General features: G+C 42.4%; 1 protein-coding gene and 1 pseudogene across 7 annotated transcripts in view; one reads left to right on the forward strand and one right to left on the reverse strand.

Annotated features, from left to right (window-relative positions):
* Positions 1–26,105, reverse strand: part of LOC146811566 (telomerase protein component 1-like) — a 1,575,504-nt gene that overhangs the window by 148,538 nt on the left and 1,400,861 nt on the right. For 6 of the 7 annotated variants that reach the window (XM_085618541.1, XM_085618539.1, XM_085618543.1 and 3 more), the window contains one exon: positions 18,984–19,127. The exons of the other annotated variant lie outside the window; for it this stretch is intronic. In XM_085618541.1, the coding sequence (XP_085474667.1) occupies positions 18,984–19,127 (144 nt within the window). The remainder of the gene's footprint in view (positions 1–18,983; positions 19,128–26,105) is intronic. 7 annotated transcript variants of the gene reach the window in all.
* LOC146811568 (uncharacterized) lies at positions 4,483–5,827 on the forward strand (annotated as a pseudogene).

A 26,105-nucleotide genomic window follows, 5' to 3' on the forward strand; every position in this document is an offset into this window, starting at 1 on the left:
ACGGGTACCTTTTCACCCACGGGTTTCATTCTTTCAGTTGGTCTACGGTCGACGAGCTGCTTCTTTTAACTCTATTACATATCAGCGTTTTAACTAATAGCACGCTTGGACTTAGAACCTTTTCCGTTACTCATTTCACATACTAATTCACACTACATGACATTGTTACCCTACATCCTGGATCTATGCCTATTTTCCCTTTTTTCTCTTGTAGAAACATCCCCCTGACGAAGGGCGAGTCCCGAAATGCATCGGGGACATCTGAATAAATTGTTCGCCAAACTGTTGAATATGTAACAGCGATATTCACCATCATTTGAATCCAATTTTATCGTATGAGAATTATCATACGTTATGACACATGAATTAAAGCAACCATAATTACCACAACAACGTTTGTACCTTTCCTTAAAGCGGAAATCCGCCACTTGAGTGCTACCGTGATGACGTCTTTCCTAAAGGTGCTACTTCAATACCATGGAATTGCACATGTTGGAAGAGATGCAATGATCAGGCTCTTCAAGCAGTCATGGTATAACCCTAAGTTCAGATAGGGTGACCAACCGTCCGTAAATTTCACGGACAGTCCGTAATTTTGTCCATCTGTCCGTTGTCCGTGAAGGTTTCTTTAACGGACGCCATTTGTCTGTAATTTTACCTGCTGTTGGGTGACAGCCAATCATGTGCCTTTCTTCGCCAACCGTTGCTCCAATGTTTGCTGTGGAGAACAAACAAAGCGATCTAGGATTGGCTTGAAAGCCATCAGCCAATCCTAGAGCACGCTGGTACACTGCAGGAGAACAGCTTTAGAGTACCCAGCCACGGTACTTCTGGATGTGCAGAGCACATTTCGAGCCTTTCCCTTTTTAAATTTTTCGGGACCCGGACTGGACCCCTGACCTGTAGGCTCCTGTGTGCCGCTACTGCCAGTCTGCAAGAGGAGAAAGACCCGGACCGGAATCACCAGCCTATCGTGGACCCGCCGTTACCCAGCAAACACCACCGCATTCCTATTTGGTGATCGGTAAGTTAAAAAAACTTGTTTGAATTAATACATGTTCTATAAAATCAAAATATAAAGCGCAAAAACAGATACAAAATGTGTGTTGACTTTTATCATGAGCTTATTTTGATTTTACTTCAGTGGTATTGTTTATGTGAACATTTTTTTAAATGTGGTATTGGCGTATGTACATTTGTTTTCCAGAAAAAGCATCAGCACATTTTCTCCATTTTTTACCAGTAAAATGATAATGGAGTTTAAAAGCACACCCTGTTCTCGATCAATTTAATGTGCTTCGTGTTAACGCTGGGGTCTGAATAAACCCTTTCAGTGGTGACACCTGCTATCAGCTGCATAGCTTAGTAAACGCATTTTTTACGATTACCAAACTCGATGATACTCAATATTTTAACCACACGAAGATTAAAAGGTGGAGCATACCTTGTGGGTGATCAAAACTGATATGTCTGCTTCTCTTCCTATAATCTCTTATTTATTTACTTAACACTGCCTAACCTTCCTGCCATTTACTGGTGGTTCACCGAGAAGGAGAGGATCAAGAAACCTATTTCTAAAAGAGTTTAATATCTTTGTCTAAAATACTCAATGTTATTTGATGCATAAATAAGAAAAAGCAATTGCTAGAATTGGTTGTACTGCAATCATACAGAGGTTTACACAAAACCAAATAAAGACCCTAAAAAAGAATATATGATTGACCAAGTCAGGCACGTCTTTGCAGAGTGCTAAAGGCAATCCTATTCTACACTGAAGCGGACATACAGTGTTTCATAATTTTTTTTTTAAAGTGCCGAAGTGAACTTTATAGGAGACCACTGCTATCACTGCCCAATGCTGTGGTTGCAGAATACCGAGCTGCTAGTCTTGATTCCACCTCCTGCCTCTTTCTTCCACCTCCTTCCACTGCCTGTCTGTCTACTCAACTTGAATATTCTTTTTAATCCCTGCTTTCTCCCTTTGTCACTGCTTTCCTATTTTTCTCTTCCTTCTTCTTCCCCCTTTTCTGCTTCTCTCTCTTGCTCTGTAACAAAGTCTGATGATGAATAATAAGTCCTGGTCCCTGAAAATGACATTGCAGCTTAACAGAATTTACCTTCAGTAAACGGCACAGAGGTCACAAAGATAGGAAACCCGATTACCATTCATTTTTACTGCTCCACCGCCTAGCTGCATGTTGTAAATGGGAAGTCCTAGGTGCAGATCACTTTATAAATACACAACGCTTCTACAGAGATCGTGGTATAAATATTTAAGAGAAGATATACGTTTGGAACAAAATGAATAAACAACACAGGTCCATCCTGCAGGTGAAATGGACTCATGCCTTGCCACAATGTTAATGGGTTGCTCTCAATTACGTAACTTGCAAAGCAGTAATATGTGTGCATAGGACAACGCCATTTTACAGGCTGTGTCCTTAAAAGGCTCCTCCCTAAAGAACGAGAACCAGCCCCCCCCCCAACATTTTTAGTAAATTCCTCCTATTCATATTGGTCTTATTTAAATGCTAAGAGGCTGATAAGACAGAGGTGTTATCCAATCTGTGTTGCCACTGAGTATGGGGAAAAAGCACTGCCTGTACCTGCACGAAGTCGAGGAAACAAAAAGAAATTGCACATGGCCAGGATCAGAAAATGTATGCAGAACTCGGGCAGGTTTCATAAATAGAGGAGGCAGTGTCCATTTAAGAGTATTTTAAGATACTTGCACAATTAAGGTGAAAACATAAAATGGCCCTGTAGGAAAGTCCGCCTCTGACTTCTTATCCTACGTTTAAGTTTGTTTAAACATTTCAGTTTTGAAAATGCTGTGATTCCCCTATGCCTCAGTCTCGGGTGACCAGATCAGCATAAAAAAGACTGACTCCGGTCACAGTAATATGTTTAGGCCTAATCATGTTGCGTGATAGTAGAATGCACAAGTTGTCACCTCAACCGAAAATAACTCCACATACTGAGTGCCTAAAGTAAGGCAACTCAGCACTCTAGTCAGCGCAACGTGCTAAGCTAAGCTAAGTTGCATTAATTTAGGCACTGAGTATGTGGAGTTATTTTCGGTTGAGGTGACACGTTGAACGTTGTTGGTGATGTTTAATTCTATTTTTTATTTACTTAGGTTGAGTTACTATACGTTCGGTTGAGATTATTTTTATTTTCATATGCTGTCATACTATATTCTCCCTTGTGCAATTCCAAGTCACATCTTAAGGATTTTGGGGGGCCTCTCTTCACAACACCTTTGAATTTATTATCAATTTCAGCTCTTTGATGCCCTGTTTGGCGAGGTCACAAACAGGCAGGCTGGTACAAATTGTAAATGAGTTTACAGCTACTGTTCAGGCAAGGAAAGTGTGCTTTCAATATTATAATTCAGCAGCGGGTCACTAATGTTACAGATGAACATGCCACTTGCAACCCAGCATTGCACTGTGTCCTGAATGCCTTAATTTATTTGCCGTAAACCCAACATACATACTCCTGTGGTGAGGTGCACTACAAGTGGATGTTATTTTTGGATTGCTAAGCTTTCAGAAAGTTGCATTTTTGGATCTCAAAGATGTATTGTGGGTGAGCATGCTCTTCCTTTGTGTAGAACATTTCTTACTTATATCTAAGGATGTTTTTTCTTCCTGCTGCTTGTCGATCTCACCTTAACCACCGTGATTCCCTTCAAACTTCAGTGCATAGCATCACACAATATTTTTTATTGTGGACTTGATGTAAACATGGGGCTACAGTCCGTTTTTCCATTCGCTCAATTTATTTCATGCCATTTACTAAATCTGGTCCCTAAAAGGTGATGCAGTGAGCAGGAGATGTGAGGTTAACAGAGCCTGCAAGGTGGACGTTTGTGGGGTGTTTTTTGGGGGGGGGTGGCGGGTTATGAAAAGTGTAGTAGTACTTTGGCCTCAGGTACTCAGCAGTGCACACAAGCAAGTGCAGATAGGGCTACTGGTCTCAAAAGAGCCAGGCCCTATTTTATACTAGGGACCTATAGGTAGGTTTAATACCCCTACCCTATAATCTACTAGGGATTTATAGGGTAGGTCATGCCAAATGTAAGTGCACCCTTTTATATAATTTGCCCTAATGCAGCCCCTATTATATACTAGGGACTTGTAGGTAGGTACAATACTCCTACCCTATAATCTAATAAGGATTTATAGGGTAGGTCATGCCACATGTAAGTGCACCCTTTTATATAGTTTACCCTAATGCATGTGTGTTTCACTTGAGCTTTCAACTTAACACTGGGCCTGGTTAGACGGAGCCTTTATGACTTATTGGGCTTCATAGAAGTCCTTCTATTCCACTATGGCCAGTATTGGTGAGGTGGCAGTCCAGTGAGTGAGAGGAAAGTAAGCCCCTGATATGTTTTATTTCCTTCACTGAATACAGTAAGAATATACAAGCAAATGTGTTGGGTATTTTACAGAGTACTTTAAGGGAAAAAATGCAATGTCTGATTATGAGTCAGTCGAAGGTGCTGCAGAGTAATTCTTCACATCGGATAGTAGCAATATCCGGATGCAACATCTACATCGCAGGCAAACTCCATGCAAGAGCCACCCAAGAAATGAGCAAAAAAGCGCTTTGTGACGTACAGACCAGAATGGGAACTTTCACACCGCAACATCCACAAGGTGTCAGAAGATGTGTACAAGGCCAGGTGCAACCTCTGCAATAAAGGCTTTTCCATTGCCCATGGAGGAGAGCGTGATATCAAAACCCATTAAGCAGGAGCACAGCATAAGAAAAATGTGTCAGGCAGGGCAAAGATGGCCTCAATGTCAGCTTACCTGCAACCAAGCTTCCAGCCAGAAGTATCCAAAGTAAGTCATTGCTTGCTTCAACATATTGTGACATAGGTTTAATGTAATTCTTGTACACTCTTCTTGCTTTGTCACACTCTAAGTCTCCCAAACTGAATAGGCGAGCTATCTAACAATTTTCTGTTACTTTCTTTAAATGTGCAGCAGTGTTTACCAAGTCAGGTTGCCTTTTCCGCGCGTTTCTCACACTGTTTATTTTAAGGGCACATCATAATTGCTTTTGGGTTACCAGCTGACACTTTAGTTTAAATTTGCAGTTCTAAGCGCCATTGTGGCCACTGTTTTCTTCACCAATGGAGATTTTCTTTGTGTACTTCTACCTTTGTGTATTCTTTTTTTACATTTTAGGTCACAGCTGCTGAGGTGACTCAGGTGTACCATGCTGTGAAGCATCACATCTCCTACCGCTCCCTGGATTGTGGCATCAAGCTAAGCAAGTAATGTATCCCGACTCATCCACTGCGATGAAAGCATCCTGTGGCCGCACAAAGACATCGAGCATCACTGTGAATGTGCTTGCACCTCTATCGTTGCAGCAAGCACAAGAAGACTTAAAAGATGGATATTCTTCCGTTTGCAGTGATGCCTCAAACAAAGGTAAAATTAAACTCTACCCACTTCTGTTGCAGGACTTTAATTTCACCTCCGGTGTGGCCTACACTCTGCTGGATTTCTACGGGGATGCAGCAGAGACTGCTACAGCTATTGCACAGCAGATCACCACAAATTTAAATAACCATGGTTTGAAAATGGAGCACGTCACAGCATACTGTGGGGACAACGCAAGTGTCAACTATGGACAACATCATTCTGTGTTTCAGCTCTTGAAGGGAGCAAATGGAGACATTCTGCCTGCAACCTGTTCTGCCCATATCCTGCATAACTGTGATAAACATGCTATTAATGAACTTTCAATGGATGTAGAATCCTTTGTTCTAAAAGTCTACGGCCATTTCTCTTCTTCCGCATAGCGGACAGCGGAGTAGAAAGAGTTTTTCGCTTTTGTGGACCTAGAGTGGCAGCCTTTATTTCGGCATGTCCCAACACAGTGGCTCACGTTGTTCCCAGCCATTGCACAACTGTTGAAGTGCTGGGCAGCATTACAATCTTATTTCCTTTCCCTGGGGCTAGAAAAAAACCCCAGAGTAATATGAGATTTTCTAGGACTTGAAAGCGGGGAGGCTACTATGTCACAAGGCGAGGTTTACCTTTTCTTTGTGCACGACATTTTGGTCATTTTTATCACGTGTATCCTGCAGCTGGAGAAGGGTGAGGTGAGCGCCCCAGAGGTACCAGGCATCTTCAGAATATTAAGGAACTTAAAGGACAGACTTGAGAATCTGATCTTTGGTTTCCAAGTACACAGATATTTGGTGTCCCATGACTCAGAGTTAAGCGCAAGCATAAAGGGCGATTTTTTGAAATATTTGGAGCGCTCCTTAAAGTATTTAGAAAAATGGTTTGATTTTTCAGAGAGCCACTGTCCAGCACCTCTGCGAAGCTGCTGATGCAGTTAACTTGACCCGGCATTTAGAACTGCAACATTTATTTAATGAGTATAGTGTAATTGTTCCCGCTGTGCGCGCTGTGGCAGGCACAGACTTGCCATGTGCGCCGAAATGGCTGAATGCTTTGTCCAAGTTGCCTTGTGATGTCCCCAACATAAAAAAAATAATATCATTTATACTTAGCTTGCCAGGCAGTAATGCACCTACTGAAAGGATTTTTTTCTCAGTTGAAGTTCACATGGACTGACACACGAAATAGGTGTGATGTGGATCTTAAGGCAGAATTGCAGATCCAGGCCAACCTGAAACATTTGTGTGCTAACTTCTACCAATTAGCTCTTAAGAACAAAGAGCTTGTGAAGTGTGCTACTTCAGGGAAAAAATATAATTTCAAACACTAGCACCAAAACTAATATTACCTGTGTCAAAACTCTAATTTCCGTGGTCAAATTTTGCTTGGTGTGCTGTACTACTTTTTAACCTAATATAAACTTATTTTGACTTGTACTTATGTTTGTTGTCTATTTACTTACATACTATTGCACAACCTAATTTGTAGTGTCGGTAAAACTTGCCCTTTGTCCCGAATTTTTGTCCTGAATCTTGACCCTCCGTCCTGAATTTTTTTCCTGAATTTTGACCCTTTGTCCTGAATTTTTACACTACCCGTCCTGAATTCACACCCATGCCAGTTGGTCACCCTAAGTTCAGAGTCATTGCAGGGAGTCTATGCCAGAGGTGTTCTATATGTCAGCAGCAAATCCAGGCAGAAAGACAGTTGTTAGTAGGGGAAGAATTGGAAAGGCAGCAGGACCATTTACGAGGCTTCAGCTCGATTTTATTGAGCTTCCCCCATATAATGGACTAAAATATATGTTAGTTGTTGGTTTGTTTTCTCGTTGGGTAGAGGCCTATCCAACAAGAAGGAATGACAGTCTTACAGTTGCAAAATTGCTTTTGAGAGAATTAATACCAAGGTTTGGATTTCCAGTCTCTTTAGAAACAGATAGGGGATCACATTTTAACAATGAGATAATTCGGATGATTTGTACAGCATTACAAATTGAGCAAAAGCTGCACTGTGCCTATCGACCAGAAGAATCTGGAGTGGTCAAGCAAATAAATGGCACTATAAAATCTAGACTGGGAAAGGTGTGTGCATCCACAACACTGAAAAGGCCTGATGCTTTAGCCCTGGTTTTGATGAGTCTTAAAAGCATTCCAGATAAAAAGACTGGATTGAGTCCTTATGAAGTCCTAATGAGAAAAGCAATGAGACAAGCGATTGTACCAGCAAACAAACTGATGAATATTTCTGATGATCTAGTGCTTGATTATTGCAAAGGATTGGCTGATCTGGTGCGTTCTGTGTCTCATCAGGTTGGAGAAATTGCAACCACAACACAGCCGGATAAAGCAAATGATCTGTGTCCAGAAGAGTGGGTTCTTGTCAAGAAACACGTGAGGAAGTCGTGTTTAGAACCCAGATGGCATGGACCATATCAGATTACTTTCGTGACAATGACAGCAGTGAAGTATGGTGGCTTTGCAAATTGGATACATGCAAGTCATACAATAAGAGTCCCAAGTCCACTTGAAAAAGAAGGTGAGCAGCAGCTGGTCAATGGAAATAAGTAACCAGAAGCTGGAGGTTGTGAAGCTAAAGTGACAGATTCTGACAAGCAAGTGGATTATGAACAACCAAGCACAAGTAAAGTAGAGTGGGCACCAGCTACTGGGTCTCATAAGACTGTTGTTGAGCAAGAAGAAGAGAAAGTTACTGAAAATAAAGAGGAAGTACAACAAAGAAAAGGGCTAAATAAAAAAAACTTGTGAACCAGAAAAAGAAGGTGAAGAAGTGATTCAAGCTAAGAGAGCAAAAAGGGTGACTATTGGCCAAGTGAGTGAAAAGACTGAAATACACTCTTGAAAAGAGAAAACAAATAAATGAAATTTCAAGCCAAAATGAACTAGAAGAATCAGAGGAAGATGTAGTGCGAAGAACAAGAGGATAAGAATTCGGAGAAAGAAATACACAGCTCCAGAATGGACATATGTGATACTGGAAGAAACTGAAAGCACGGATCCAATAAAAAGAGAAGTTAGTTCTGGTACTGGACAAATTGACGAAAGCAAATTGAAACCACCTTAAAAAGAACTAGGGAGGGAAGCAAGATGGCGGGAGGCTGAGGCAGCGCTGAGGCACCGCTTACAAGGCTAATCCCCCGATCTAGAACCCTGCTCCAAAAGTGTATAAAATGTGTCCACGATGTTAAAAGAAATTGCTGATGCAATACTGGATCTATTACAAGATTATTCCTGTCAGTGCACCCCTCCTTGCTCCGCGATATTAAGACAGCAGATAAGGGAGCTGAGACGTACCTGTGAAGTGCAGCAGCCGGGGACTTGCCGGAGCTGTTGTATCGGAGATACCCAGGCTGACATGAAGCCGAAGGGTCCCGTGACAGCGGCCGCCGCGGCTGCGGCAGTCTTGACGCGAGGGAAGGCAGCAGCGGTTGCTCTAAGTCCGCCGGCGGAGACGCTGACAATGGATGGGACAACGCCGGGAGCTTCGCGGCAACAAGGACGCCGCGGGCAGACGGTGAATCGAAAGGATCCCACCGAGGAAAAAAGGCGAAAGGGAAAAGCAGATGTGGATTTGCCAGCTCATGACCGTCCCGACAATTGTGGAGCTGTTTTCAGGAAAGAAGAAACTGACTGCTGCCACTAGTTTGGTAGCTCAAATTCAGCAAGACAGTGAAGGGCTGGAATTGGAACTCGAAAAGGATCTTGCCAGAGACGCTACTCCCCAACGCTGATCAACCTCGCAGTTGAACCTCCATCAGTCCAGGCTGAGCAAGCAGAACAGGCTGAGCACGCTGAACAGGTCAGACAGGTGCAGGAGGGGGTTTATCAAATAAAATTTCGAGTTTAGAGACTCCGGATACTGTAATCACAGCTGATTCTGCTGATACTGGGGAGGGAGCTCAACAAGCAGGTGTACCAGACCGGCTGAATAACATCTTAGTTCGAGCAGTTCAAATGAATAACATTGTAAATAATGATACTGCTCGGACTGAAGATCATGAAGGTGAGGTACAAGCTGACTCAGAAACAATAGCACTACGAACTGATTGCTCCCGCACGGATGTAAGAGAGAAGGAACAGGGAAAGGATTCGAATATCAGTATGATAGCATCAAAAAGTGAAAGAAGGGGGGGGGAAATCTAGAAATAAGACTACCTTTAAAAATTGGAATAAGAAACCATCAGGAAGCTCTAGGCAACAAAGACAAGGACAAGGACCCAAGATTTACAATGTAACTGAGGGCCAGCTAATAGCTAATAAGAGGCAGCATATAACAGATATCGAGCAAGAAATGTTAGAGCCCTTTTTTTCTCTTTCCGATGGAACAACTTCAATTGAGGAATCATCTATGATTTCGAGCTCAACTGAGGATGAGAGCGATTTGGGAAACAAATCAGATGCTATTGGGCAGGACTCTGCTACAATCAGAAGGAAGGGCAGCCAGACGCCTACTCTCCCTGATCAGGAAAGACCCGAAAGACACGAACTGCAGTGGGATTATACACCCACAACTCAACTTACTGGAGATCAGATGTCAGGGCTGGGAAACAACTTAAATACAACGATTAACACTATATTGCAATCTGTATTGGCTCATCGGATGAAAAGTAAACAGGAAAATAAGTGGACACAAACAGCCATACGTAAGATGCAAGGCTCAGTCCGCAAAATTGCTAAAGTTTGTGGAGAAATCTCAGATAGACTTACAATGTTGGAGACGAGAACAGAAAATTTGAAAATGGATGTTATGGCAGCCCAAAAACAAGTTGAAGCACAAGAGGCAAGACTGGAGGATATCCAGTGGAAAATTGAGGAACAAGAAAATCGCCAGCGCAGGAACAATTTAAGTTTTTTGGGCATACCAGAGGATAAGGGGGGACGGACGGATTTACGTCTCTTTATGATCGATATATTGGCTAAAGCCTACCCCGAGCTTACAGGCTGGAACTGGTCACAAGAAATCCAGAGAGCTCACCGAATTCCGCTAAATGTTAAGCAGCACACACGAAATGATGAAAAGCCTAGAGCTGTATTGGTATATTTCGGGAACTATCTTCTTAGACAGGCCATATTTGAGAAAGCAAGGCCAGACAAGAAATGTCAGATTGAGGGGCTTGAGTTTTTTACACGACCTGATTTTTGCCATGTTACTGTAGAGAGGCGATGGCGCCTGCGACAAATGATAAATATATTTCGAGAGAATGGTGCCCAGGCCTATCTTATGAATCCAGCCAAACTAAAAGTTGTGATTGGGGATAGATCTCGATTTTTTACTTCGGAAGTTAAGGCTAAAGATTTTTTAGATGAATTAAAGAAATAAGAGATACATGATTGATTACCATAAATCAATGATCTGGAAATTTAGGAGTTAACCGGAGTATTATGTCCTATGAAAATTTAAGGAAAACTGTAAGATATTTGCATTACAAGAAGGAGGGGTGGGACGGATTGGGGGATATGGCTTTGTATCCATCTAATGCCAGACCTAGGTCTGGAAACTTCCAAGGGGAAGGGAGGGGGGAAGGGGGGGCAAGGGTCAGACAGGGTGGGGAAGAAGGGGGGGCTGGTAAGGTGGTGAAAAGAGGGGAAAAACTTAAGCAGGGCAGAGCAGATAGAAGAGGGAGAGATAGAATAAATATGTTAAAAGAGATGGTAGATTACATGAAAGAAAGAATTAGAAGGAAACGCTATGGGTAACGTTGGGGTGTGTTCAGTAAATGTGGGAGGATTGATCAATAGGAAGAAAAGAGAAAGGGTTTTTGAAATTTTACGATTCTGGAATCCAGAAGTTATATGTCTACAGGAAACGCCTATTTCATGGGCTAATAAAAAACAGTTGCAGATAAGAGGATATGAAATGGCAATATGCTCTACACAGACTACAACAATAAGATGAGTGGCGATATATTTGGACATGTAAAACGTATTTTGGCAGATAAGGGGGGTAGATGGGTCATTGTCACATTAGAAACGGGGTTAACAATAGCTACGGTGTTTGGCTCTAATCAAGATGACCCAAAAATTTGGGCAGATTTAGAAGTAGAGCTAGCAACCTGGTCGACTCCCTTCATAATCTGTGGAGATTTTAATATACACAAAGATAATGTGCAGTCAACCTTTACTCAGTATCAGTATCAAGGAAGGAAGCCACAGGTTTACCGGGCGATATAGGCTAACTGATGCCTGGGTATATCAGTATTTTAATGATCCGGGATATACATACTATTCGCACCCACATAAGAAATATGTACGCTTAGATTATTTTATGGTCTCTACTCCATTATTGGAAAATATGGAAATTAAGAAAATGCCACAAACTTTCTCTGACCACAATCCATTGATATTAAAAATAGATTGGCAACAATGTCAAAATCAGGAAATACGGCAATGGACATTTGACCGTAAATTATTAGTTGATGAAACAAATAAAGGCTATATAAAAAGCTGGACGAAAGAATATTTTGAAATGAATAGATACAGCGCTTCAAGGATTATGGTATGGGATGCGTACAAAGCAGGATTACGTGGGGAAACGATAAAATATGTAGGACATCAGAAAAAACAAACAAAACATGATTAATGATTTAATGACAGAACTTGCACAGTTAGAGACAGATCACACTAAACAGATTACACATGCTGAACAGAGGATATTGAATGAACTATGGACTAAAATTGCCGTTGTCAAAGGTGAAATAAATAAACATTTCCAGGTACAAGTAGCTCAAACATATCAAATATACCAAAAAGAAATGTTTGAGTATGGTGAGAAGGCAGGGAAACTATTGGCTCTTCGTACTCGGTAGAGAATGATTAGAAATAATATAGTACAAATACGGAATACCAAGGGCTTACTGGAGACGAATACGAAGGAAATTATTGAGGTTTTTAAGCAATTTTATCAAAAGCTATATCAAGAGGATAAGATAGGGGCAACCATACAGAACAGTGAGATAAGGGGTACAGAGATGAGGAAGGTTGAGGAGGGAGCCAAATTAAAATTAGAAGAGGAATTTAAAATGGAAGAAATATTGATTGCAATAGCTTCGCTATCTAATGGGAAGGCTTGTGGCCCTGATAAAATCCCAATTGAAATATATAAACTGCTTCAGTCAGAACTCGCTCCATTAATACTGGATTTATTTCTAGATGTACAGTCTCGAGGCATACCACCTATTTCATGGCGAGAGATTGATATTGTTGTTTTCCCAAAAAAGGATAAACCGCCAGAGATACCGGGCTCACATAGACCGATTGCATTAATAAATTCGGATGCAAAGCTCTACTCTAAAAATTCTAGCAAATCGGTTAAAGAAGGTGATTGCTCAGCTAGTTACGCCATGGCAACATGGCTTTATCCCAGGCCATGGAACTACAGATCATATTAGAAGGGTAATATCGCTATTGGATATCGCTGAGGCCAACGAAGAAAAAACAGCATCATTTTTTTTAGATGCCGAGAAGGCTTTCGACCTTGTGGCCTGGCAATACTTATGGGATGCTCTATCAGCACGGGGGTTTGGACCACGACTCTTAACAGCTATTCGAGCAATGTATTATAACCCAATAGCTAAATTACAGATCATGGGCAATACCTCAACAACCATAAAAATAGCTAGAGGAACAAGACAAGGATGTCAATGTTCTCCGATTCTTTTTGCCATCTATCTAGACCCCTTCATTGAACAACTATTAAGAAATGTCAATATCAGACCTATGAAAACTAATGGGTATGAAACGAAAGTACTGGCGTATGCAGACGATATAGCCATTACGACGTCCGATCCAGAGTTAGCAATAAAAGAAATTGAAAAGATGGCGGAGGAATTTGGAAATAGATCTGGATACTTACTTAATAGAAGCAAGACACAAATTATTTGCTCAAAGAAATGTAATATTTTAGATCAACGACAAACTGAATTAGCAACCTATTTGGGGGTAAAGATAGGAGCTGATTTAGATAAAATATGGACAAATAACCTTGATAAAACATTAGACAAAATTGGGAAAGATTTAAGGCGGATAGATAAAATTCAGTTAACTATTGTGGGGAGAATTAATGTTTTAAACATGAAGGTTTTTCCAAAAATATTATACTTATTTCGGTCAATTCCATTGGAAATACCAGGGCCTATTAGCCGGAAAATGGAGACAATGTTCTCTAATTTTGTATGGCAATTTCAGAAAATTAGGCGATCACTAAAATATTTAACACTTCCCCAGGATAGAGGTGGGTGGGCTGCACCAAATTTACAATTGTACTATTGGGCAGTTTTTTTTACAACAAATGGTCCCGTTATTAAATGATAAGATCTCCTCCGAAAATGATTTGCCATCAATATATCATTTAGCTATTGGCAATGAGGCTTTGGGTATGTTCTTGAAGAAAATAGAACCCAGCTATTACAAAAAAACTTGATTTAAGTGTCTAAAATCTGCCTGGGGGGTATGGAAGAAAATTACGAATTAATTAAAAATTACAAAATATAATAGATATACCCCACTGTGGGGCTCATCATTGTTTCCAGCTGGGATGGATGATGCTATGGCAAGAGGCTGGGCGTCGGTCGGGATTGATAGAATTAGTCATTTGTATAATGATAAATTAGAGAGTATAAAATTTTCAGATTTGGTTAAACTTAAAGGAATAGATTAACAATCTCAATTTAAATATATTCAAATCTGGAGTTGGTTGAAGACACTTCCGCAAGAAATCTTTAAATTGGATTCTATACCAGTTTTAGAACTAGGCTTTCGAGGGAAAGCTCGGATTGGGGAATATTATAATATTTTGCTAAGAAATCTCCTGGATGATATCGGAAAAATTGAGGCTAAATGGATCGAGAAATTAGAAGATGAAGAAATAGATCTAGATCGGACATTGGAGCTAGCAAAAAAGAATTTTCTCTCGGCCAATCTCAAATCACAACATTATAAAACGATATTTAATTTGTATTATACTCCGGAGAAACTATTTAAATGGGGGAAACGGGAGAATGACATGTGCCCTCGATGTCAAGCTGGCCCTGCAGATATAATCCATATGTTTTCCTCATGCAGTAAACTAATATCCTTTAAAACCGGTATAGAAGAATACTGGACAAGAATTATTAACAAAAATCTTAGCTTAACCTCGACATTAATGTTATTTGGATTTGATTATAAACTAGGTCTATCACCATCACAGACAGATTTTGTATTTATGACAGTAGCAAGGCTACTGATTGCAACAGCTTGGAAGGAGGAAGAAGCACCTAGCTATTTAGCATGGTTTTATCGATTCCTTCATATATATACCCAAGAAATGGCACTGTATGAGACTAAGGGACATCGAGCTAGAAAAAAAGGATGTGAGATATGGGCACCTATGATTAATTGGTTGAAAGAAAGGAGATAAATGGGATAGGAAGACCTAGGAAACTAAAATGTATATTATGGAAAATGTAATTAAGATTAAGGATGACTATATACTAGAATAGAGTATTAGTCTATAAGATATGTCTAACTCTTTCCCTGATCGTCATCAGTAGCGTGTCCATAGGATATGTATGAAACAATATATAATGGATAATATTTGATTGGATGTATTACTATAATACTGTATTTTTCTTTTCTTTTTCTTCTTTTAAGGTGTAACTACTTCAGTCAAAATAAATTGAAAGATCCAGGAATTTGAAATAGAAAAAAAGAAAAAGAGAGGGTAAAAAAGAAAGCCTTGAGGTGCAGGACACACTATTTTCGAGTGGTTTTGGGCAAGTTTCTCAAAAAAATGTAGAGAGTTGTTAGAATTTCTTTCTCTACAAAATGGCAGGAGATACAGTGACTGGACATCAAAAACCTAGTCTAAAAAGTAGATGTAATGAAGTTTGCTTATGTAGTGTCCTACTACTCATGTTGATGTGGTTAATATTGACTGTAATTGTCCCTGTTCTAATGGTGACTAATAACAAAAATAATATGATAAGTGATCACTTACCTTTAACATATGATGTGTCGTGCAGTATACTAACCAGTTTGTTTTACGTGACGGGGAAGTTACAATATTATTATTCAAACCTAGATTTAGTGTTTTCAGAAATTCCAATTAGAAAAGATATGAATAAAGTGTATAGTTATAGAAATGCGGGATACAGGGGAGAATTTTTTCATATTACTCAGACACTAGATATAGTATATGCTTATATACATAATCTTACCTGTAGTTTACGGGATGAAGAAAAAGATTTTATTAACATGGTAGAAGATAGAAGACAGGATTTCAAAAGAAAAGCTGCTGAACAGAAGTCACATGCACCATCATGGGCTTTCAGAGAGGGAATTTTTTTTTTTTAAAAAGGCAAGACTTACGCTGCAATGTCTCTGGATTGGTATCATAAAGGAACACTTTGTTTAGACTAAAAAACCAACTATAATAAATATTTCATTGGTACTAGTGAATGTGAACATACCTTTTTAATAACTGGTGGATGGGGATTGAAGGGTGGAACTGATCCTGTTTTTCCAGGAGCTTATTATGTGTGCGGTAAGAATGCCTATTATAGGTTGCCAGCACATTGGTATAGTAGTTGTTATTTTGGAATTGTATTTCCCAAGGTGTAGCCCGTTGATAGAAACAATAAAATCAATTAAATAAAGAATGGACTAATACACAAAAAGAGAGAAAGTTTTTCAGAAATAATTGTTGATATTTTTGGTGCACTGATACCTTCACAGTTGGAGTTGTTCTTAATTTGCATAAAATTCGAAAATTGTCCACAGTGATTGGTCGTTTATCAACAGATACTGCATGGGGCTTCTTGATGATTGATACTGAAATGGTTGCAATTAGATCAATGGTTTTGCAAAATCTACTTGCCCGTGATATTTTATTGGCAAAAGAGGGCGGAGTCTGTGGCATGTTGAAAATACAACATTGATGTACTTATATCCCTGATAAAAGTAACGGTCTTGAGGGGTATATTGAAAACATTACAATATTACATGAAGATTTGACTCAACTGGTAATAATAATAATAATCCACATTTGTAAAGCGCGAACAATCACCCGTAAGGGTCTCTAGGCGCTGGGGGCCGTCAGGAAGATTAAGCAAGCTATTGCCCAGAGTCACATGGTGCTGGGCTAATCTGCCGCCGGCGCCGGGGATCGAACCGTGATCCCCAGATTCCGGCGTCAATCGCCCTGGCCGCGGGGCCACACCTCTTAGGTAAATGGTTTTCCAAATTTGGGAGTAGCTCATTAAGGAAAATACTAAATACCAATTATTTCAATAGCTGTAGTGACATTATCAATAATAATGGCATATAAATGTTGCAAGTGTAGATGTGGAAACAAGGAGATGACAGAGTCAGACAATAAACCTAGAGCAAGAAAGAGAAAAAGAGAGGAGATAGAACTAGAATATATGAGAGGAAATTATTATGAAGTGATGAAGGAATTAAATGAGAAAATGGCAAAATGGGAAAGAAGTACAGTCATTTAGATAAACATAAAAGTGGAAATTGGTATAATAGTTATTTTTGTGATGGCTCAAAAATGCCATCAAAGGGGGGAATTGATGGAGCAGGGTTTTGAGAAAATAAAACCTACTTAGATTAAGTCCTCCGTAACATTTACTAAGAGTGTACTGTGGAAATAACATGCAAAAACAGGAAAAACATTAGGAAATGGTTTGCGCATGTGTGCACTAATGCGTGTACTAATGCATGAAAGACTAGGCCGCATTTGTGTTCTGCTTTTGGAATAAAAATAATGCTGTTGTCCACATTAATGCGCTTGCTAGGAATATACCGTGGGATAGTGCAATGGTGGTTGGTAAACCGTGAGAAATATATTTCATGAAATTAATAATGTCTGTTTTGTTTATTGTAGTTAAGCAAGCATGGGGCTACATCTTTGCATGTCAGTCGAGGGTTAAAGAAAATAAATACAAATAAATAAGCTCAAAATCGGGCTCTGAGAGAGAATGGAGAAGGCAAAGGCTGATAACCTTCAAGGATTTATTGTGTGTCTGCCAAGTAACGCAAGGATGGCCATGGGATCAAGTGCAAATGTACAAACTTCTTCCGCAGAAACTGCAGAGGCCAACAATGAAATTGTAAAGAGTTGCAACATGTTACTTGTTGGAGGATACGTGTATTCATGGGACGTGGTTAACCTAATGCGAAATGTGTAAATAAACAGTGACTATGGTGTTGTGATAGAACACCCCCTAAATTAGACAATGAGAGACTGACTTTCTAAAAATGTTTCAACAAATGTGGGTTGGACATGTAAGTTTTTAGGGTATAATTGCGGTGTCCTGGGGGGTGTAAAGGGGTTTTGCTGAGGCGATGCTATGGCAGAAACTGGAGTGAGGCTGTGCCGGTGTTTGCCCAGAGTTAGAGGGAGATCGTCACTGTCCATTGGTTTGCTGATAGAGGCCTACATGTTTCCTGCTCCTGACCTGAATGCAGTATCCTGAAAAATTCTTTGTTCTCCGAATCTTTCCATGGGGATTACCCCCACCATCCCTTAAGCCAGAGGGGTGGTTTTCCTCAGATTTCCTTAGGTTAATATAGCTAATGATTTGCACTTTGCATAATCATTTGCAAATGTATTTTTGTCTCTGAAAATACTGTCTCTCCGTCTATCCACTCATTCATTTGCATATGTTCATTTTGATATGAGTTTGAAACTGTTTGCATTGATAATGTTCTCTCTCTCTGTGATGGATTCTTTGTTTGCCTTGTAAACCTGTACATGATGAGCATTTTTACCTTCACATTATTTTGCAATAAACATTGTTAACCTTACACAGAGTTTTGTGATTATTTAGTAGTATAGATAGATAGCTAGATAGATAGACAGATAGATAGTATTAATTATTGACATCAACTTAACTATAGGTCCATTGACTAGAAAAAAGAAGTTGAAATACAGGTTCAGTTATGTATTTAGTGTGTCAGATATGAGCCTGTATTATGAACAACTGATTTGTTTTCAAACTTTATAAACTTATACCAGCACATCAGGGAATTGGGTGAATGAGTATGGGGCTGTGTTTGTGTTATTGTTTATCGATCCCTGATTGGTGCTGAATCAACAGCCAGCACCTGGACATCTCTCACGTCAGACCTGGACAGAAGAGTTGCAGCATTTAATTGGTGATGCCTCAGGACCTTTATATTTGCAAACTCTGTCCACCAACGTGTAGGGGCTTTGTCCTGTCATCTCAGTAACCCAAGGCACAGTAAGAATGAAACAGTGTTTCATAACTGTACTGGAGACAGGCTTCATTAAAGCATGGGACCTTGCTTAAAGGGGTAAAGGACAGTAAACAGGGGACCTCAAGGGAGAAGTTAAAAATTGTGGTAAAATCTGCTGGTTGTCATTTTATAACTTTACTTTATAGACCCCACACACTCAAACAGAGAGAAGCCCCTCTTTATACACAATGCTCTGCTCATTAGGAGTGACTCCCTGATAAAGGGTCTGGTAAAGTTGCTGAAAAATACCAGTTCAACACGTTGAGTCCCCTCCCGAGGACAGTACCTGAGGTTCCTCAGGGATCTCCTGCCGATACTGAGAAGCTTGCGATCACTGCAGTCTGTTCCTAGGAGTAGAATATCTTCCTGGTTGAAAAAGCCAACACTTGTCACAAGAAAGCCGACGTCGAAGCTGTAGCTTTTTTTCACACTGCAGACAACAAAAAACACAAGCAAATTATCCATTTAACTCTTGACATAACTAAGTGGTAACAATAAGAAAGGATTGTGTCTGCCTGATCCTTACAACCCCTCCACCCTCTGCCTCCAGCTGAGCAATATTTACTGAGAACACGCTTTGGATCTCACAAGAGCAAAACACTGCCATATAAATGCCAATGCAATAAACCCACAAAAAAATAACATCCATGACATAAATCTACATAATTGTCCAGTAGTGTGATCAATTCCAGATGGGTGCCAAGAAACTAACCATCCATTTGTTTATGCAACATATAATACTGATTCCATATGGTGTTTCTCAGTTTTAGCGCACAAGGTCACAGAGACGCAAGCGGATACAGACTTACCCACTACAAAACACATAGAACGGGACAGGAGCAATGATGAGGACTCTAGTATTCCAAGTTCAGTCAGCAGTTTAGCACTAGCCCAATTCACTTCACTCTCTACCTCACAACTCACACACAGTGACATCATACATTTCTGGCATTTTCTCCTAAAGAGTTAAAGCCCAACAAGGTACAAAGTCCCTCAATCATCACACCTGGCAAGCTAGAACATTCGTTCATGTTTGGACGAATCCCACCTCTTTCAATCGACATCTCGACATTCTTTGCATGCATGGAGCTCCTTTGACTCTTTCTTCTAACTCCGCGTACTAATCAGATAGGATTGAAATTGCCCCCAAGTTTCCTTATTGTCTTTATTTTAATGAATATAGCCATATATTTTATTCTAACATATATAACAATACCAAAAGAGGACTGACTGTGACAGCTGCATTACTCTGACCATCGAATATCTCTCTCTTGGAATACGGTAAGTATCTCCTTTCAATAAACAAAAAGCCAACTGTTTTCCTTGAAGGCTTTTTAGGAAGAAGGCCATACATGAAAACAGTGCACATAACAGCTGTCTGTCAAAAAGAAGCGAAAGAAAGAGTGTACAGAAAGCAGCTTTTGGGGCAACGTGCCTCTGGAATGGTTAATCTGTTCCTAAGTCATATAACCTTTACCTAAAGCATATTTGCTAGCCAATGTACAGAAATCAGTAATACATAATACAATACACAGCTACAGAAGCAAACATTGTGGGTAATTAAAGACTCCCAGGCTCATCTAATCTGCAATATCCTTTCAGCTGCAAACCACAGACGCTCTCTTCTGTTGCTTAATAAACGCCATTAACATTACCCTTGTTAGAATTATAAAATATCTCTCGAAACAACTTTTATGAGCTAGATGTACACACAACTAAACAATATCTTTATTTACACAGACTTTGAACTTTACAATCATGATCTTCTATAAGAAAGCATGTAGGGGGGCGTGGCTAGCAGCCATCAGGAATGGCCGCACTCAGAGGCGGCTCCGCTGCCCTCGCCGTCTTTCCTGATATAATCCGGTATCACACCAGTTGACACCCCTTTGTTCTCGGGGGTATGGATCCAGTAGAAGCTTATGCCGTCAAGTGCGTACGGCCCGTTGCGGGGAGCACGCCAGAACTGAGCGGCTATCTGCGCAATCGGGACTCCTGCAAATCATCATGGCGGCCCTTCCCCGTACTTCCAGTCACTGAGGTGAGCGCGTGGGGCTGCGGCGGAAGCCGGGGGGAGGCCCGGATTCCCTGAAGGCTGATCCTGTAACTTGCCGGCGGACATAGCGGAGCTTGTGGGTGGTTCGCATCAGCAGTGGGGAAGCCTGAGTGGTGGCATCACGGCACGGTAGAAAATCAAGGCCCAGGCGGCCTACTAGATCATGGTGCAGGAGGTAGGAGCACCCTCTGGTGGTAGTTTTCATCCCGCAAGAGGAGCCGCAACCTAGTCAGATTGCACGTCTGTGATAATACGCTGCAGTGCGGCACGAGAGATCAGCGGCGCTGGTGGAGTAGGGGAGCCGCCGTGGATAAGAGGCTGGGGCATTAATTGTGCCTGGTAAAGGCCCCACTTCAGTTATCAGAGGCCCAGGACAGACGCAGGGAGCACTACGCTCATACGGAGCAGTGGAGAGCATAAGGTATCATACCGATCTGTGGGGGCCCACGGTGATCGGTAGTCAAGGAGACTCGGGGACCAGCAACCCTCCAGTGCCTTATTATTACTCTTGCCACCAACAAAACTGCACTTGCCCAGAAAGGACTGTGGGGGCCTCGTGGTGGGGTTACAGGTTCCCCCCCCTCGCTTGTCCATTACAACTCGGCGATCCGGTGCGGTGCCTCCCTTCTCCTCGCCCACCTGAGAACAGCCTCACTCGCCCTGCCAGAAAACCAGACAGGCCGGCAGGGGAGGGAAATCCTCCCCCTTTCCCCCCCAGCAGGCGGCGGTGAGTACTGGTATACGGCCCTACACAACTAAGAGGACGCTGCTTATCCCTGCGCAACAATGGTCACTGGTAGGGTATCTAAAACGCAGGCCCAAAAGACATTAGCTAAATTTGCCTGGGGCAAAACGGGTAAGGAGGACGATGCTTCCACCAAGGGGCGGAACAAAAGATCCTCCATCACAGGCCCCTCAATCAAATCTCACTCTCCACGACGTCATGGAAGCCATAGCTGGGGTGTGGACCTCGCTGGAGACTCGCATTGACTCCGTCAACATTGAGGTCTCCCTCATCAGGGCCGACTTGCTAAAATGGACGATAGAGTGAAAGAAGCTACTAGGATACGGACGTCGGACACTGTTCTCCTTAAGCAACAAGTGGCCCAACTCCATGATCAACCGGTGAAAATGGAAGGACTCCTCGACGACTATGAAGGGAGAGCGCGCAGGAATAACATACGCATGCTGGGAATCCCGGAGCGGGCAGAAGGGCCGGCTGCAGACCTCTTCGTTGATGACCTGGTGCTGACCCAGCTCCAACCAAAGCGCCTGTCCAGTTACTTTTCCATTGAACGCGCCCATCAGGTTCCTGGGAGAAGACCAAAACCGGGAGCCCCTCCGAGACCAATTATAGCATGAGTGTTCAATTTTCGCGACCGTGATGTTATACTTCAAACGGCACGTGCCCGCCCACCATTGACACTATAGAATAGCGCAATCACCTTTTTTCCCGGACTTCACCACCAAAGTGCAAGCTCAAAGACGCAGCTTTATTACAGTCAAGAAAGCTCTACGAGAGAAAGAAATAAAATACTCTGTTCTTTCCAGCAAAGCTCCGGGTCGAATCCGAGGGCAAAACTTGGTTCTTCTCATCTCTAGAAGAGACCTGGGAATGGCTGCAGAGTTGGTGAAGAGTCAGGAGGCCGAATGGCAGTAGAAATTAAAGACTCTGAGGCAGCAGACTGAACTATGGTGACACACCTCGGGACGACCCAACTCAGGAGGAGCTGCTCTCTGCCTCGAAGGGCTGACAAGGTGGAACGTTGCAAACTCTAAAAATTTCAGCCTAGGAGACCCCTGGGGCCCCTGGGCACAGGGTGAAACACCTGGTACTGGGGTATTCTTCATAGGCCCGTCGCTGAAGAGATTGGATCCACCAATGCTAACCCAAACGGAACTGCCAATAATATGTTGCTCAGATGGTTAAAGCTTGAGATGGGACTAGTATAGATCTACATGACATGATGTGTAATATGCTTTCATCCTTCATTAACGGAGAGGGTGGGAGGGTTGTACACCATGCACCTCGTATAGGGGGGGGGGGCGACCGGTACTCTGCCTTGTTGGGCGGTGGGTAGTTTGAAATCCGCCGGCAGGGGGGTAGAGAGAGGAAATCGGAGTTTCATTTGTTGGTTTTATTGTTAAATGTTATGACGCACAGTGTTGTACACTAGATTTGGGAAACTGTGTCCTTGCTACATTGACGCGGTATAGACGGCTGAGGGTCATGCAGTTCTTCGCAATATATGGCCAAGTCAGGGCAGACAGTTGCCTACGCATTGAAGTAATCATTCACCCCTTTTGGTGGCCTCAACATGTACTCCACTAGTCCTACTAACAATTCTGCATGGGTAGTACTATAATTACAAAATTGTCCATTTTGACATGGAATGTAAACGGATTGGGAGACAAAATAAAGCGGGGAGTGGTGTCGCAATACCTCAAGAGACAGGCGCCGGACTTAGTATTGCTACAAGAAACTCACCTTATAGGTGATAATTGCTAGGCTCTCAGCAGGTGGGGGTATAAACTATTGGTTCAAACAGGGTTCACATCTGGTTCCAGGGGGACTGGTATCCTAGTACGAAAGGGCCTGGCTCCCACACCCACTCATGTTTGGGCAGATGCGCAGGGATGATTCGCAGTGAAGGGGGCCACCTGGGAAGGGAAACCGATTAATGTGGTGTCAGTGTATCTCCAACCAGCGCTGGTAAAGGAAGCACTCAGCGACTTAGGCAAGATCCTCATTGATCTCCCCTATGGTACCCTGATACTGGGAAGTGTCTTTAACTTGACCATGGACAAAGCACTGGATAGGTTTCCCCGGCAACCCCCCGCCCGTCACAGCACTCAAATGATGGAGGTTGTTCAGGCCATGGGACTGACAGACATATGGCGCTCACTACAACCACACATGTCGTACTACACCTACTACTCTCACGCACATAACAGTATGTCCCACATAGATTACTTCTTACGCACTCAGCGGACATTGGCCATTTCCATAATCCTCGCAGGCTCCCGAGGGAGATCTCGGATCACTCCACAGTGTGGATCAAGCTTACCTTTTCCCGATAAATGCAGCGTAGCTCTATAGTTATTAATCCATGGCTTCTACTGACCCCAGACATAAAGGAGGAGCTCACCGAGCAGACAGACTGTTATTTTACTGAAAATCTGGGACCAGTGGACTCAGCGCAGACCATTTGGGAAGCTTACAAAGTGGTACTAAAAGGCCATGCACTGGCGTTAAAAATAGGTTATATCCGCCACCATAATGAGCAAACACTGCAGGCAGAAAGTGAACTTCAACTGTTAGAGATACAGCACAGCTCCTCACCCAGCGAGGCCACTGCACACCGCTTAACTGTTAAACAACTAGAGTATAAAGCACTGGCGCGAGAAAAAGCCAGGGCACAATTACTCTACACACGCCACAGGGTGTACGAAATGGGAGATAGAGCGGGGAAAATGCTTGCCTGGCTAAAGAAAAGGAAACAGGGAGAGCGGTGGGTACCTTAACTATCCACCGGTGGGAATACATGGGTCTCCGAACCCCAAGAAATAGCAGAAACCTTTGCGGATTATCTGGAGAAGGTGTATACATCTTCCACTACCTAGAAGTCGGAGGATTCTCGACAGCTGTTGGTTGATACAACTCTGCCCTCACTGTCCGAGGTTGAAAGAGCCAACTTGGATGCCGACATCACAGATGACGAAATTTGCAAAGCCATATTTAGCGTCCAATCAGGGAAGGCAATGGGGCCCAACGGGATTCCGAGTGAGTTCCTAAAATCGATGGCTTTACAGATGGCACCCCACCTTAAACACATGTATATAGAAAGACTAGAGAAAGGAATATTGCCTGAAGATCAAAGATTGGCTTCCATAGTGATAATCCGTAAACCCAGGAAACCGGCAGATAGTTGCAGTTCTTACAGGCCAATCTCCTTGATAAATGCGGAGGCCAAAGTCCTGGTGAAATTGGTGGCGTCCCGTTTCAATGCTGTCATTCCTTCACTGGTTCACGCAGATCAATCCGGCTTTGTACCGGGACGGAACACGGCACTGAACATTCGCCGGGTACACAATGTCTTGGCACGTCAGCAATGTGTCGAAGAGGACGCGGTAATTATGTCACTGGATGCCTCCAAGGCATTTGTTTCCGTAGAGTGGCCCTATCTCTTCAAGGTGCTCCTTCACTTGGGATTTGGCCCACGGTTCATAAATTGGGTTAGGCTGCTTTACACTGAATTGCGAGGTCAGGTGAGGGTGAATAATCGCACGTCACGGACGTTCAAGCTGCGCAGAGGGACCAGACAGGGCCCTATGTCCCCCTTACTTTTCGCACTCGTGCTAGAACCCTTGGCGTCGTGGGTGAGATGAGATGTGGCTCCTAGAGGCCTAAAATGGGAGGCGGACACTGAGGACAGAATCTCGCTGTACGCAGATGATATCCTGATCTACTTAGCATTCCCCTATGCCTCGATACATAGGTTACTGAACATATTCACATTTCGGCAAATACTCGGGATATGCTATTAACTGGGCAAAATCAGTGCTATTCGTCTTCCATGGGCCCACACCCAGACTACCTAGGGGTTGTGATGTTGAGGTGACCTTTGAAGGATTCCGGTATATGGGGATATTCGTTACTCCAGACCCTAAAACCTTTTATGGCACGAACTTAGTAGTCCCCTTAAATAGATTTCGAGATGGTGTCAAACACTGGAGGTCACTGTCACTATTAGGTCGTGCGGTCCTATTTAAAATGCTGGCACTACCACGATTACTTTACCTACATCAGAATTGCCCATATAATATCCCAGACTCCTATATTAGTAGCGTCGAGGCGGAGGTCTGAACACTATTGCGGGGTGGCAGTACACCGCGAATCGCCTTAGGGAACTTGACGAAAGGGTGGTACAACGGGGGCATCGCACTCCCAGACAGACAGCTTTATTATTGGGCTTCACAATTGGTAGCGGTCAATCATTGGCAGTACAGCATCCTGACGAACCCAGCGTATTGACTAGAAAGAAATCAGATAGGATGAGAGGGGTATCTTGGGGCCCTATACACCAAGCCCCTCAAAGGGAGATATCGGGGTCCGATGGCTCAAACGGTATCCATCTGGCAAAAGGCAACCAAACGCCTGAGCTGGACGGGAAAGTTAACGAAAGCTACACCCCTATGGTTCTCTCAACAATTGGGGCTGCTCTGTCACCACGTAGAGTTTGACAAATGGGACACCATCAGAATCTCCACTGTTGGCGATCTCCTACAGAAAGGCAAGATTCTTGCATTTAAAGACTTACAAACAAAACACGAACTGGTGCAAGGGGATCT

Source organism: Triturus cristatus, chromosome 7 (assembly GCF_964204655.1).
Source record: "Triturus cristatus chromosome 7, aTriCri1.1, whole genome shotgun sequence".
Taxonomy (NCBI): domain Eukaryota; kingdom Metazoa; phylum Chordata; class Amphibia; order Caudata; family Salamandridae; genus Triturus; species Triturus cristatus.